Source organism: Pteropus medius, unplaced genomic scaffold, assembly GCF_902729225.1.
Source record: "Pteropus medius unplaced genomic scaffold, Ma_sr-lr_union100, whole genome shotgun sequence".
Lineage (NCBI taxonomy): Eukaryota > Metazoa > Chordata > Mammalia > Chiroptera > Pteropodidae > Pteropus > Pteropus medius.
Window position 1 is genome coordinate 1,815,372 of NW_024356397.1, and position 16,133 is coordinate 1,831,504.

The following is a 16,133-nucleotide window of genomic DNA, read 5'->3' on the forward strand; positions in this document are numbered from 1 at the left end:
AGTGAACATCCTGTTTTTTTAGTTGGCAGTAGAGACATTTGTAAAGGGGTTAATTATGTGCGTTCTTCATGACAATGGTTGAAGGTGAGTGAAGCAAAAAGCCTTGCAGCATGTGAAAGAGAGATGAGCTCCAGTGGCCTGGAGTCTTCAGGGAAGGCTGCGGGGAGTGGTGGGGAGGGAACTCCACTTGTATGACTCTTTGGAGTTTCCAATGTACTCTTCCGTATTCGATTTCAGCTACTCATCATAGTCTCCCGGTGAAGCTGGTATTTTATTCTTATTTTACAGGCCAGGAAACTGAGGCTCAGGGAGTTAAATGCCCATCCAGGCTGGAAGGGGCAGAACCAGGATTCAAAGCCAGGTGTTCAAAGGATCTAAGGATCTTTCACCATACCTCTGTGGATTCCTGCCTGGGACCCACCTTCCCTTCTCCAGATACCTTCTGCCTCTTCTCTCTGCCTCTACCAGACTCAGAATCCTTGCCTTCAGGCAACTCTTTCACAGGGACGCATCCCAATCCCTAGCTCCACTTCCTTTGCCTTCCTCTAGTCCTACTGGTTTTCTCCTTCTGTCTCCTGTGCCTGGGGGCTTCCCTCTCCTACTAGAAGCTCTCTGAGGGGGTTAGGGTCAGGATTAGGACTATGGAGACCTGAGGTGCCAGGACTTGGGTGGCAACTGTCCTGATTTGCCCAGGACTATCCTGGTTTGAGCACTGAAAGTCCAGGCAATGTGGAACAGTTAGTCATCTACCAGGATCTGAGAGTAGCTATAGTGTTGTGTGCTTTTTCACATGCCTTAAAGCATTGACTCCTTGAGAAATAGATACTCTGATTTTTTTAAGTATCTGAGACTGTGGAGTAGGTGACTTGCCTAAGATCGCAGGCCCGTAGAAGCAGGGCTGGGAGCTGAAACCAGCTCTCTTGACAGTAAATTTCAGGCTTACTCTCTCTTTTATCTCACAGTGTCTCCTGGAGACGGTCCACTAAACAGTTTCTGAGCAGATATGAAGGTGTGGAGGCTTGAGGCTGCCCACAGATTCCCTCCCAGTCCTAGGATGCTTTCTCCTCACCGCTGCTCTCTGACACCTCTCCCACCACCCACCTTTCCCCACCTCTACAGCTGTTGGCAGCTGTGATTTCAGCCTCAACTTTTGCAAAACTATTTACTTATTGCAAAATACAAAGGAAGAAGATATTTAAAATATTAGGAAAAAACCTTTCTATAATCTCTGCATTCTTAATTTTTATGAGTCCATAGCACAGCCTCCATTGTGTATTTAGCTTCCTTCATTTAACATTGTATCACTAGTGTTTCCAATGCTGCTACATGGTCTCCATGATGATCATTTAAAATAATTGTATCCCAGGGGGCAAGCCATCATTTAGCCATTTTTCTGGGTGTGGACATTTGTTTCCCCTAATCATCATCATTGTCATCATCATCATCATCATCATCATCATCATCATCATCATCAAGTTTTGGATGATGGCTAGCATCTATTTGAGCCCAGAGGGCAAGCGTACATTTTTTGTTGGTCAACACTGATGTTTGTTGAATGAGTTTTGCCTCCTGCTTGCTGTCTGGGACAATGTTTCCTAGAACATGGCCCCACGCAAAAGCACTGGTCCAGGGCACTTCGTTACTGGTTTGAGAGGAGATAAACACAGAATTTGAGGACAAGTGTTTAAGAACTTAATTAAAAGAATTTTCTTTTCCTTTTAGGAAAAGAACAATTTTATGTCTGTTGTATCTAAAATAAAAAATCAGGGCCTATGTTTTGTATATATATTTTTAAAAAATCTCCTGTTAAGGGTAATTAATTTTTATTCTATTTTACAAAAGCATAGGTCTATAATAGATTGGAAATGAAGAGAAAAAGAGAGGTTTTGGGATAGTTTGTCTTTTGGTCTAGAAGACAATGTTAGGTCCTGGTAGATGCTAGGTAAATCTACAACCACAGACCATCAGTGCTACAGGACCTCATCTGTTTTGTATTTGAGCAGCCTGAGGTGTGTAGAGAAGCAATGATGTACCCAGCAAAATGTGGGCAGTGTTGGGCACAGTCCCCCGGCTTCCACTTGGAACCATTGACCACAATATTGTATCTTTATGTGATTAAAATTTGGGTTGTGCATGGCGATGATAACAGTGGGAAGCAGAAGCATGGAGTGGGGAGGTCAGAATAAAACTTTTGCCTCACCATAATTCTGTGGCAGCAGATGTCTCTACCTGTGTCCCCACTTTGGCCTTGAGGCAGCTAGACAACCCTTAGCATTACCCTAGATCTTCTAGGTGCACCCCCAAAATAAACAACTCAGTGGTGGAGTTTCTTAGGAAGATATTAACAAATGACTTGGGGGAAACTTGTAGAGGAGTTTCCAGCAACTCGATCCTAAGAGATTATTGCACTCTGATCTCTAAATGGCAAGAGATGAATGATAAATGATCAAGTTGGGGAAGTTTGTCTACAGTGCAATTTCGGCAACTCACAGGTATGAGGTTTCAAACAGATGCTACTGGCAGACAAACTAAACATAAATACTTTCCTCCCAGGATTCAGAACGTGCCCCGCCCAGCGAATGCATGTATATATAGGAACTGAGCCAGATCTCTTGCAAAGGAGTCATTGCTCCTTCCCGCCCCTGTCTCTGCCTCCTCTCAGCTGGGGCCTTTCTCACGTCTGCTTGCCTGGATGCTCCAGCAACCATGAGCCGCCAGTTTAGCTCTCGGTCGGCATTTAGCTCAAGGAGCAGGAGGATTTACAGCCTTGGCTCTTCTGCACGCTGTGGTGGTGGGAGTCCGGCAGTGTGTCAGGCCCGAGGGAGGTGTGGCGGTGGTGGGTATGGAAGCCATGTGAGGGAGTTTGGCTCTCGGAGCCTCTTCAATCTGGGTGGCAGTAAAAGCATCTCCGTTAGCCTAGTGGAGAGAAGCTCCAGTGGTTTCCGCCAGGGTGGGGGAGCAGGCAGGGGATTTGGAGGGGGCAGAAACTTTGGGGGGGGGTGGTGGTTCTAAAATTGTGGTGGTGATTTTGGAGTAGCACCTTTGGTGGTTTTAGGAGGAGAGGTGAGAGGCTCTCGGGCGGCAGCTTTGGAGGTGGCGCCTTTGAAAGGTTATTGACTTTGGGAGGTAGTATTATTGGCTATGTGGAGGAGGTAGTTTTGGGGTATGTCCGGGTTTGGGGCATGATTTGGGCTTGGGGGCTTTGGTTCTTCTTGTCCCCTGGGGGGCATCCAAGAGGTGACCATTAACCAGAGCCTGTTACAGCCACTTCACCTGGAAGTGGACCCTGAAATTCAGAGGATCAAGACCCAGGAGCGGGCGCAGATCATGGTTCTCAACAACAAGTTTGCTTCTTTCATTGACAAGGTGAGTGCTTCAGGGGCAGGCGGAGTCTCTGGTCCCTGACCAAATGACTGAGAGGGCCTTATTGTCCTGCCACCTCTACCCACATTGTGCTGTTTCAGTTTGGTGGTGACAGTCACTTCCAGATGTGTGTGTCCTGGGACCTTAAGGAAGGATTTACCTTATTTAGGCCTCATTTCAACTTAATGAGGGAATTTATCTCTATCTTTTCCTTTTGGCAGGAAAGCAGATAAAAGGTGTAAAAATACTCAGACAAAATACATGGTGTAGTAACCTCATTCTCATTCATCATTGTTCACTTTCCATTCATCCATCCCACAAACATTTACTAAGCATCTACTATACGCCAGACACTATGCCACAGGGGTGACACAGGTCCTACCCTCAAGGAGCCTTAGCAGAGCCTAGGTGAATGCCCTGGTAGATACCTCTGGGGGCTAAAGTCAACAGCATACTAAGTAGGATTCTGACTGAGTTCCTCATTTTAGCTTGGTAAGGGCCAACGATGGGCCAGATGAAGCCACTGAAGCTTCTCTCCCTAGTTCCCTGATTAAACCTCAGGTTAGGTCTGGTCTAGGCCCAAAACACCGAGCAGAGGCTGGTGGAAGACCTATGGTAAACATTTTCCTCCAGCATTTCCTTTTGTCCAGAGGTGGAGGCAAGGCAGCTCCTGTAGGATCCCCAGAAGGTTTTTTGCCCTTGTGGGTGTAGTAGGAAACACCCTTGGCACAAAGGCCCCTGGATGCTCGGTGACTTTCCCTCAGTTCCCCTAGGAGTTCTGTGTTGAGGTCAGAGCTTGACTGGCCTGTGGTTGACTGCAGTGTAGCCAATGGCCAAAGTCCAGCACTGGGCTGTGTATCAGACCTCTGATATCTGGGCAAATGCTGGGGACAGGACAGAGTGTGTTAGCTGCAGTAGAGAGGCCCAGAGATAGCCAAAAGGGAGTTCAACAGAGCTAAGCGCTTCTGGCTAATTCTGATCATCTTCGATGGGAAATTTAGCTGAATATCATCCACCTCAGGCACAGGCAGAGACTGGGAGGGCTTAACTGGAGCAAAGAGGTGATAGGTGAAGGAGAGAGCGCTGAAAGTTTAAGGCTAGGCCAAGGGAAGAACAGGGTCAGGAGTGGGCTGGAGGGGGCAGGGGTCAGTGAAATGGCTACAGACTGCTGGCAGCTGTTCTGAGACTCTTATTTGACTGTGGTTCCTGCCTTTACTAGGGCATCTATTCACTTTTGTGGCGTGGGACTGTGGGATGGGGCCAAGATGCAGGAAACTGTGGCTTCTCTTTCTTCCCCGAGGGCATGGCTTATGGTGACCATGAGGAGAGAATCCTCATGCAGGAGGGTTCTGGCCTGGCTAGAAGGGAGAAGCCTTCTATTGCAGCGACTTCTGACCCTAGTTTCTGATCTGGTCCTCTTGCTTTTACCCTTAACCCCATCCAGCTTATTCCTAGCACCGCACGAGAGCCATCCTTTAAAAATATCACATCACTTCTCCATTTGAATCCTCCATTGGCTTCTTATCTCATTTAGAATAAAAACTAAGATCCTATAAGGCCTTGTATGATCTGGCCCTCTAACCCACAGCGGCTGCTGACCTCTGTCTTGCATTTGTGAGAACTAGGCAACATTGCCACCACTGGATGGAACAGCTCTTCAGCCTCGAGGTTTAGTAAACAGAGTGAGGGATGGAATTTAGCTCCCCAGGGTATAAACTCACTGTTTGCAGTGGCCTTGCTCTCCCTCTCGGCCTCTTCACCTGCTCTCCTCTTGCTTACCAGCGCACTATCGCATTCTTGCATCCTCCCGAACCCTAAACATGGTCCTGCCTCAGGGCCTTTGCACTTGCCATTTCTGCTGCTTGAAACTCCTCCCTCCAAAGAGTGGGCTGGCTTTCCTTACCACCTACTTCAGGTCTGTGCTCAGATGCCACTACCTTAGTGAGGGCTTCCCTGATCTCCCTGTTTAAACTGGCTCCCCTAGCCCAGCATCCCTATCCACTAGCCCTGTGTTACTTTTCTCTATAGCCACGACAGCCATTTGACACTGCATGTGTCACATTTCTTTACAGTTATCTCTCTGAATAGAATTTATACTCCTGAAAAGCAGAGGTTTGTCTGCTTTGTCTATTAATTAATCTCTAGCATCCAGAATAGTGCCTGACACATAATTGGTCAATACATCTTTGTTGAATGAAATATTGAGTCCGCCCTCCAAGTGTCAGCCTTGACCCTCAGAGAGTAGGAAAAAGTCCTTTTTAGAACCAATGACAAGAGAAAAGGATTTCAGGAAGGGGGGTGGGGAATCCAGCCCTTCCCATGGGGACACTGGCCTGACTTTGTTCAGCTGACCTAGAATCCACTATACCAGGGTAGTGAGTAGCCTGGATAGTCTACACTAGCAGGCAATTCCAAAGCCCTTAGCATTTCATTAGTTTGTGATACTCATGAACTGTCTTCTCTGTGGTAGGCTCTGCGTGTCCATGGGTCTCAACACCTTGTGTCTGCTGGAGAACAAAGCAGACATGAGTTTGCCTTCCTGGGGCTCATACCAAAAGACTGCAAATTACAATAGATGCCACAGGGGGAAAGGACAAGCGCTGATGAAAGGAAGACACCAGGGGGATGTCACTTTCGTTGAGCTCTAAAAGGTGTAAAGGGGAGATCTGGGCTGCTGGAAGAGACCAGGAGGTCTCTGTGGCTGGAACGTTGTGAGCAGAAGAGCATAAGAGGCCGACTGGGGTGTGCTTGTTCCAGTCAGAAGTTTAGCCCAGCATGATGCAAAGTTTTATCTGTGTTAGCTGAGCTTCCCCTAAGTATTGCTGATGAGAAACACAGCCGAGGAGTGTTTGGGGTGCCTGGAGAAAAATCACAATGGCTTTCAATGATTTTTCTAGTGGTTAAATCCCATTAAAATTGCCTGGTGTTCCCTGAAGCCAGCCTCTTTGACTGGGGCACGGGGTTGGAGGCGGGACTCAGCCTAAGCCCAAAGCACCCAGAGTTGTCCGAGTGGCCCCTCATTGTTTGATGTGGGGGTTCCCTGTGAGACCAGAAGATTCTTTCTTCTGGTCCCCACAACACAGAGCACAGAGCTGTGAATGAGTATCCAATAGATCTCTCCACTCCCTGGGAGTGCCACCAGAGTAAAAATAGGCCAGGTGGCAGGAATTTCTCACTGGGGTGTTAGGAACTGTGCTGACAAACCTGTGAGAGCTGTTTGCCTTATCTCTTGCTTTGATAAGTCAAACAAAATGAGCCACAATAAATAGTGTTCTCTGTGCACATTTTCCAGCCTAGAGTCAAACTCAAAATGAGTTAACAAAGGCTGGACCATTGGATGGGCACTTTCAGGGCTGGGGATTCTGGGTGCCCACTTTAGTGCCATATTGTAGGAGGGTGTCTTCAGGGTTCTGTTCTGCAGCACAAGCAGTGAGTTTGCCCCACATGCAGGTCCTAGACTGACTCTGGAGGGTGTGTGTGTACACACCTTAGCAAAGCATAGAGACATCCATGATCTTCCCTTAAGGCATGGGGGGTAGGGAGATCCATCTATGGGCAGCCAGCAGAGGAAAGGTGAGGGTTGATCATTATCATGCAAAGAACAGTCCACGCACTTGGTCTGCACGGCCAGCAAGCTCTCTGGACCTGGTACCTGACTTTTGTGTCCACAGTTTTGAGGAAGAGGTGGCGAGAATATCGGGTGATAGCTGCTTTCTATTCTCTATGTTAATGAAGGAAATAGCAACCTGGGTAGTTCTTGAACACTAGACAACCCCAAAGTCATGACTTTGGGGTGCCGGAGTGCATTACACAACACGAACAAAATGAGAACATTTACTTTTAAAATTCGGTGTGAGTTATAAGAGCATTTAAATGAGGCGACCTTCCTGAAAAATACTGGTGGACAGCAAAGGCAGTAGGGCCTGCAGGGCGAGGATACCCAGGCAAGTCTGCTCAGAAATCAGTTTAATGTTCTAAGCCAAATTGTTCCCTTCCTCTTCTTATTTCCTCCTTCCTCAGTCACACAAATCAGCGGTCCCCAACCTTTTTGGCACCAGGGACCCATGCTCCTATGAGAAGCTAATATCTGATGATCTGAGGTGGAGCTGAGGCGGTGATGCTAGCGCTGGGGAGAGGCTGCAAATACAGATGAAGCTTCACTTGCGTGCCCGCTGCTCACCTTCTGCTGTGCGGCGCAGTTCCTAACAGGCCATGGACTAGTACTGGTCCATGGCCCAGGGGTTGGGGACCCCCGACATAAAGCATTTAAACCACAAAGAGAAATGAGCCTTGGATGTATCAGCGCTTCAGATGCTCCGATCACCATTTCCTTATGTCGATATGGATAAATCGAGCGCAACTCTGTGATGTAAATGCAGGGAGCTAAAGGAAACCATTTCAGTTGGAGGGATTTACCTTCAAAACCGGAATTAGCTTAATGTTAATTTTAAGCCAGTTGATTTAACAGTTATTTGTCAACTGTCAGGTACCACACTGCGCTCTTGTGTGTGTCCTGGGCCCAGAGAAAGTTACGCTCTCTGACCTTACAGGGGCCCTCCTGATTCTCTGGGTTCTGGATATGCTGTGGGGCTGCCCATGCTCCTCCTGGTGGAGGTGCTTCTCAGACCACTGCCTGGGGTTAACTTGGAGGTCTCTTGCTCTTAGGTGCGATTGCTGGAGCAGCAGAATCAGGTGCTACAAATGAAATGGGAGCTGCTGCAGCAGATCAACACATCGACTCGGACCAACAACCTGGAGCCGGTCTTGGAGAACTACATCGGCGAGCTGAGAAGGCAGCTGGAGTTTCTCAACGCGGAGCAGATGCGCCAGAACATGGAGATCCTGAGCGCGCAGGATGCCGTGGAGGACTACAAGAACAAGTGAGGCTCCAGGAGGGGCAAAAGGCTCAGGGAGAAGCATGGCAGGGAACTGATTCACGGGGCAAGATGTTCTGCTGAGTTTAATGTGTAAAGGGTGAGAGCAGGCCCGCCAGGCACAGCCATGCAGGCTCTGAACTGGACACGACTGCAGGGGGCACCATTTTGCGTGTGGTACAATTAATGGCTGACTGGCAATACCATCCAATAGGTATTGCCAGGATGGTATTGCCAGTCAGCCGTTAATTGTCTTGCGTGGGGAGGGGCAGGCTAGCTTCATGGATGTTTCGGTGTGGGCTTTGCTACTTTCTGGCTGCCTACAAACTCATCTGTCTAAGCCTTTAGTTTTCACATTAGTAAAGTGGGGATAGTAAGTATCCTCCTTGTTGGACTGTTGTGAGAAATAGACTTATGGCTCTCAAACTTTAGTACACTTCAGCTTGTTAAAATCAGGTTGCTCGCATAGGTCTGGAATGCGGCTGGAGTGTTTGTGTTTCTAATGTTTCCAAGTGATACTGATGCTGGGGGACTGGGGATCACACTTTGAGACCCATTGGGTTGGATGAAATTATTCTTAATAAGTTCTTAGGCTGTGTCTGCACATAATAAGCACTCAGTATGCACTATTACTAATGAAAAGGATATGAATGACAGGACTTGTCTAATTCTAGATCAGCTGCTCCTGCATCTTGCAGACAATGGAGTGGCCCCTCCCTCCCCATGCTGGGGGTGCAGGGTGATTCTCTTAACATTACCTTGACATGCTTACTGCATTGGGCCGGTACAGGGTCATGTGTGTGTGAGATGACAAGGGAGAAGTAAAATTGTTGCGGGGCAGAATCATAGGTGATTTTTTTTTCTCTTTTAAAAACATATAGCAAAAGTGGTTACTTTAAGTTCTCAATTGAAAAAAATGATTGAGCTTGACAAATGTACAAGTAAAAATGGGGGCATTCTATGTGGTTCTGGCTTTTCCACGTTGGGTTGTTGTCCCCTTTGTTGACCTGGAGAACCAGGAACTGGCTCCAGCTGCTTGTCAGTGAGAGCAACAGGCCCTGGAGGGAGCAGCCAGAGTCCAGGACAGTACAAGTTTAAGGAATTCTAAGACTCTCACTGCAAGGAAAAATCTCAAGGAGCCAAGGTCAGCCACTGCAGCCTGTCTGTGTTTCTTACCTCCTCCCACAGATATGAGGAAGAAATCAACCAGAGGACCAACAATGAGAATGACTTCGTCATCCTGAAGAAGGTGAGGGATGGAGGTGTCCCAAGGGGGACCGTGAGCCCAGGAGGCTGAGCAGGGTGAGGAATTCCTGTGGGATGCTTTGTGACTGAGGAATAGACAGGGTGACCTTGGGGGCCGGCTTGTTGAGTGTGCTGCCCAAATGCTGGGACCCTTACACCAAAGGGGAAAGTCTGAAAGTGGTGCTAACATAAATCTTTAGGAATTCTTGAGTTTTTAATCTGTCCAGGATCCTGCAAGTGAAATTAAATTAACAGACAGCTTTTGAGTGTTAGTTATACGTGGCCTTGGGACCTGGAGAGGGACCTGGGGTGTTGTGTGTGATTGACTGAGATGAAGAGCTTGGTGTCACACTTCCTTCAGGCCAGAAAAGGTGAAGTTTGCAGGTCTCTTATTTGAGTGAGGGGAGGAAATTTGCAGGTGAGGAAATAAACCCAGGGGGCCTTTGCCACTTGCCCAGTCCACGTAGTTGGTGATGACAGGTAACACCTAACAAAAAAGTCAGACTGTCTTTGCTTGCTGTTCAGGATGTGGATGCTGCCTATATGAGCAAAGTGGACCTGCAGTCCAAGGCAGATGTTCTGTCTGGGGAGGTCAATTTCCTGAAATACTTATTTGAGATGGTGAGTTCAGTCCTTATGAAAAACCCTTGCCTTTTCTAATATCTCACAAGAGGTATGGGCTGTAAGACAGGGGAGACCTGAAACCCAGCGTTGCCCACTAGGGACTTCTCAGTCTCTCCAACTCTGTGAGCCTACAGTCAACCATCCTCTGAAGCCCCAGTGCTCAGGATTCCTGGGAGGGGGGACTGGAGATGAGAGGCATGGAGAATCTCAAAGCAGGAGAAGGTAAAGAAAGTTGCCCCTGCTTCTGTCTGGGAAATGAAGTTAACACCTGGGACGTACAGGGACAAAACCAACTAGAAATCTTCATCAGTACTGGCAAGTTGATGGGGCTATTAGGGAACTCCAAAGGAGAGGAGCGTGTGGATCTTAAAGGGGATGAAAATGAAGACTGCAATGGTGGGGGATAATGCTCTTACCACCCCTGATCCTACGGTCACCCAGGTCTACTCTGGGGGCACGGCTCTGGGCCAGATGCTGTACTAAGAGCTTTACTTAGTCCTGGGTATCTCCATTCTGCAGATGAGGAAACTGAGACATGGAGAGATTCAATCACTTGCTCATTTACCCAGCTAGTCAATGGTAGAGCCCAGACTCAAAAATGAGTGTGAGTGGCTACATAAGCGGAGTCCTTTCTACTGTCTCTGAGAGCTCCTGTGGTTTTGAGGAGCAAGTCTGCTTGTCAGAGGGCCCAGTTCAAGATGGTGGCCAAGCCAGAGTAAGGCAGAAAATACAGGGCACAGGAATGGCATGATGGGCAGGTGGTGTCTACAGGGGCTCTGAGTTCAGGCTCTTTATTCTCCCTGGAGGCTAGGTCTGGGTACCTTCCCCTTTTGTTAAGGTGCCTCTCAGTGCACAAAAACAATTCAAAGAACTTTCCCCCAAGACTCCCACCTGGCCCAGACTTCTGGCTTCTCTGGAGAGCCTTCAGGGGCAGAAGAGGGAAACCGAGGTCCCAGGAGGACAGTGGGAAAAGTCAGCTTGTGGTCCATGCCTCGCAGGAGCTGTCTCAGATGCAGACCCACATCAGTGACACCAACGTCATCGTGTCCATGGACAATAACCGCTCTCTGGATCTGGACAGCATCATCGACGCCGTGCAGGCCCAGTACGAGATGATCGCACGGAAGAGCAAGGAGGAGGCCGAGGCGCTGTACCAGAGCAAGGTGGGCACTGCTGCCCCCGTCCGGACTCGATGCTCAAGCCAAACGTAGCTCCAGGACTTGTATCGTCTTCCTCTGATTTCTAAAGTAAAACATGTTTGTTATAGAAAACTTAGAAATTACATATAAAGATCATTCATCTCCCTCCACTACTATTAATGTTAACATATTTTCTACTAGTTTTTTGCAGCTAACATTTATTGAAAACTCACATGTGCCAGGTGCTACACTAGCAGCATTATATATATTATTTCATTTATTCCTACAACAGTAAGGATAATTTCATTATCCTTGTTACATATGATTAAAGTGCGAGATTGCCTACTTTCTCTAAGGTCTTGTGGCTGGTAAATGGCGCAGGCAGAACTGAATTAAACTCAGGTGTGCTGTCTAGCAGCCCATGCTCTCAACCATTATAATGTTTGTATTCTTATTTTTCCAGAATGAGATCTTTTAAAATATAGTTTTGTATTTTTCTCTTTTACCTGCCACTTTGAATACCTTTCTGTGACATTAAATATTCGACATCATTTTTATTAACAGCGTGGAATCTATAGTAAGAATATATTCTCGTTTATCAGATAGACATCTTTGAAATTAAGGCTTTGGAAACAACTTTGGTTACTTCTTTAACATATGATGACTTGGACATTTTTGGAGGGTGAAGACTCTGTGGTTAAGGGTCAGAGCCAGTCACTAAATTCTGAACACCTGGCACTTGATATCTGCTTTGTGGATGGATTACCTGTGGCCAACTCCAATCTTGCCTGGCCTCTGTCCCACTGTCCTGCAGGCAGATGTTCTGAATAGCATGATTTTCAACATCATACTGGGGAGGCAGATGGCCAACAGTGAAAACTCCAGAATGCAGAGAGTCCCTTGGCCAACCCTCCCCATTGTTTCCTTGAGTCATGGCCTGTGGATAGAGTTCCTATTGCTGGGGACATGTAGATGCAGAAAAGGAGATAGAGAAAGAGATTCAAATAAACGAGAAGAGTGCCAAGTGCCCTTGAGGAAATGAGGGCTTGACTTCTAGGGAAAACATTCTGGAAAATGGTAGGAAGGAATATGGCGGGGTGGAAAAAGTATGTGGTGGGGAGGGGCCCAGAGTGGATAAGGACCAGTGTGAAGGCTTAGATATGGGAAAAAGATGTAGGGCTGGCCCAGAGACTGGTGGTAATGAGGGAGATTTGATATAGGTGTGTGCGTGTGCGCGTGGTCACAGCTCAGATGAGGGAAGTTTGGTACAGATGTGACTGTGTGTGGGATATAGCTCTGTGGGTGGGGCTTACTCTGGGCAGTTTCCCAGGGGAGAGTGGTCTTGGGCAGTGTCTGGGAAGGCAGACCCACTCCTTCCTCGGGGTGGGGGGACTCACGGTGAGCAGCAGGCTGACCATGATGTTGCCTTTGACCCTCAGTACCAGGAGCTCCAGATGATGGCGGGAAGACATGGAGACAACCTGAAGAATAACAAGATGGAGATTGCAGAGCTCAACCGCACCATCCAGAGGCTTCAGGCAGAGATCAGCAATACCAAGAAGCAGGTGAGATGGGTGCTCAGGGTGGGCTGGCCAGACACATTGCCTCCCATGATGCCCTGCCTAATGGGGCTTCTAAAACTCAGCCTCCCACATTCTTCTTCTCCATGACCATCTCCTGAGCAGCTTGACCAGATGCACACAGCCATTTCGGATGCAGAGGAGAGAGGACAGCGGGCCCTCCAGGACGCAGGGCAGAAGCTGCAGGACATGGAGGAGGCCCTGCAGCAGTCCAGGGAGCACCTGGCCCGGCTGCTGCGTGACTACCAGGCGCTGCTGGGAGCTAAGCTGTCCCTGGACGTGGAGATCGCCACCTACCGCAGGCTGCTGGAGGGCGAGGAGAGCAGGTGGGCAGTGTTTTGGGGCTGAAGTGCAGGTTGAGCCCCCAGAGCAGTGGGACTGACTATTTGGAGAGAATAGCTTTTTTTGGGAAGACTGGAAGTCCAGGGTAAGCAGAAACATTCAAGTCAGAAGTGGAGGATGTGTGATTTGGCAGGGTCATGGTCATCATTCTCCTGCCTCTAAGCAGAATGTCCCTATGTCCCAACCCAAGCCATTGCAACCAGGTGGTGACCCCCACCACCCCAATGCTAACAGGCTTCAAGAAAATGCTTAAAATCCCCTTTGGCCCTACTGGCCCCCTCACCTCCCTGCCTATACACTCACCTTTCCCATGTACAACAAGGCTTGAGGACAGCTCTCGCTTCCCCTGGAACATCTCTGCTCCTGATGTCACCAGCTGCTGCCTGCTTTCCTTCTGGCTCTGCAGGTCTGGCTGATGTGTGTGCTTTGGTTTTACAGGATGTCAGGAGAGCTGCAGAGCCACGTGAGCATCTGTAAGTAGCAGAGCCCAGGGCTGGGGCTGGTTGGTGCTGAGTGGAGGGAGGGCTCAGCAGAGCTGCCCAGCAGGGAACTGGCAGTGGGCACTTTAGATTCCAGTCCTACACAATGAGAACCAAGTGAACAAACACAACTGCAAAGCCTGGGGAAATTCACTGAACTGAATTATGATTTTAGCTCTTCTTTACCTTAATTTTTACGATCCCTAATAATCAGCATGGCTTAGAGCTCTCTAAGATACCTCAGTAATGAAAATGAGTCCTGACATCTCTTAGTAGCATGAAGAATACTTTGGAAATAGGAATACTTTCATCCAATATCTCTTTTTGAAAGTCAGATGCTGCCCGTGATAAAAGATGTAGGCAGCTACCCCCAGGGTGGGTGCAGGCGGGTCCCCTGTCCAGTTTTTTGACCATTGACTGTGCTGCCCTCTCCTCCACAGCTGTGCAGAGCAGCCAGATGACCATCAGCGGAGCACAAGGCAGCGGTGGTGGAGGCTCTGGAGGTTACGGTGGCAGCGGCGGCAGCAGCTGGGGCTATGGTGGTGGCAGCTCCTTTGGGGGTGGTGGGGGCTACGGAGGGGGTTCCCGAGGGGGCAGTGGAGGTGGTTATGGGAGCCACAACAGCGGGAACTACGGAGGGAGCAGTAAAGGCAGCAGCAAGTACGGAGGCAGAAGCGAAGGCTCCTCTCGCCTGCAGATTATCCAAACCTCTACCAACACCTCCCACAGGCGAATCGTGGAATAGAGGCGGTCGCTCCTGTCCCCTCCTCCACATCCTTCTGACTCCGGCTCACTTATCTTTTTCTGATGGGTCTCAGCAGTTTTGCCAATAAATTTCACTCTAGAAGGGGTAGCAGGTGGGTAACCCTAAACAGCAAATCAATCTATGAAGGGCACTGGCTGGCAGTCAGAACACAGCCAGTCACATTCTCAACTTCGACTCCACCCAGCTGGCCCTGCTTCTGTCCCTGGGGACACCCAGAGCCCAGTTTAGTCATGGAGTAGAGAGCATCCCAAGGCAGACGACGAAGAGTCAGTGTCAAGCATACCCGGTTTCTCAGTCCCAGGCTCCCTTTCCTATACCTGAGTTGCCCCAGGAATGAGAATCCATGCTGCAACGAGCCACAAAATGAGGCTTTTAGGTGACTGGCTGATGACAAGGCAAGGTAGCTCGGTAAGGGGCTCCTCGGTGCCAGAGACCAATTCTTGCCTTTTGGTCTGTAGCCTCACACTATGGTGTTGATAGAGAGTATGGATTGGCTGCTCACATCTGACACCTGTAAGTCATGTCTGGACCTGATTCTGAATCTCTGTCTCAAGAAGCATTATTCTCTGGGTTAGCAGCTCCAGGTGGGAGTATTTCAGAGGGCACAAGTCCTTGGCCACAGAGAGGACTGTAATGAGCAGTGAATGGAGGATTCGACAGACAAGCAATCGGATTCTGTTCTGTCTCGCCCCTCCAGAGAGCTCCATTCTTTGGAAGCATGGCCCTTCCTGAACTCTGCCCCATAACAGCCCTCCTGAGAATTGTCCAACAGACTGGGCACATGCAGCCCAGCTTTGATCTGTCTAGGTGTGCAGGCCCTGAGGAGTTTGGGGTTAAGACTTGGGTCTTGGGAGGTTCAGTTCTGAACCAGGTTGCAAGCTGCCTGTTATTTGTAAGGTAGCTTAGTGCTCTTTCCCTTCTGCCTCCTGTTCTCTGTGACTGAGCCCTTTGTGAGAATTTGACTCTTTATTTTGAGACTTACCTAAGATGTTTGAGATGTGCTGGAGGGGACAGGAAGAGGAAACTATTGGCCAACTGATAGGCCTTGAGAGAGGGAAGGTGTCTTTGCTTCTAAAATCTGGAGTCACCTTCATTTGTTTGCTGAGTCCTAACACAAACTCTCAATCCATGATTCTCTTGGAACATCTGATGAGCTCAGCGTAGGTCCCTTGGGGAGTTCTGTAACATCATCTTTTCCTGGTAGAAGGTGGTACCTTGAAATTTCTGGTGTTTCTACAATAAACTTTTATGTGATCTCAAACTGCTGTTTGGTCAGGAGATGAGTTATTTCTCCTTTAGTTTCTGCAGACCTCTGAAATTATTCATATTTTGGACGTAAATTTTATTATTATTTTTTTATTGTGTGAGTAATACACAATCTTGAAAAACCTTGCAGACATAATCTTACTGAACCTTAAAGTGACTAATCATTCAAAAGTCAGTTGCACATTTGACAGGCATTTATTTAGCTCCTACTGTGTGGTCGCCAGAGCCCTAAGCACTGGGAATATGATGGTAAATGAATACATGTCTAAATCTGAAGGACACTGACAACTCAAATGATATAGGGGAGGGGAAAATTCAGAGGGAGGAGAAATCAGCGCATGTGCCCCAATGGGCCTCCTAACCTAAGGATAGGAGCAGGGCTTATCTTGTGGACACAGGCAGACCCAACACAACAGGAGCAATGAGACCTTCATCAGGTGTCAATGCTGGGGAAG

General features: G+C 48.4%; 1 protein-coding gene across 1 annotated transcript; it reads left to right on the plus strand.

Moving 5' to 3' along the window:
• Window positions 1–2,706: 2,706 nt before the first annotated feature.
• LOC120602256 (keratin, type II cytoskeletal 1b-like) lies at window positions 2,707–14,391 on the plus strand. Its single transcript, XM_039862382.1, is given in 11 exon segments — window positions 2,707–3,002; window positions 3,071–3,098; window positions 3,157–3,366; window positions 8,029–8,243; window positions 9,426–9,486; window positions 10,008–10,103; window positions 11,105–11,269; window positions 12,685–12,810; window positions 12,931–13,151; window positions 13,606–13,640; window positions 14,087–14,391. Coding segments are annotated over 11 exon segments (1,758 nt in total).
• Window positions 14,392–16,133: the final 1,742 nt, after the last annotated feature.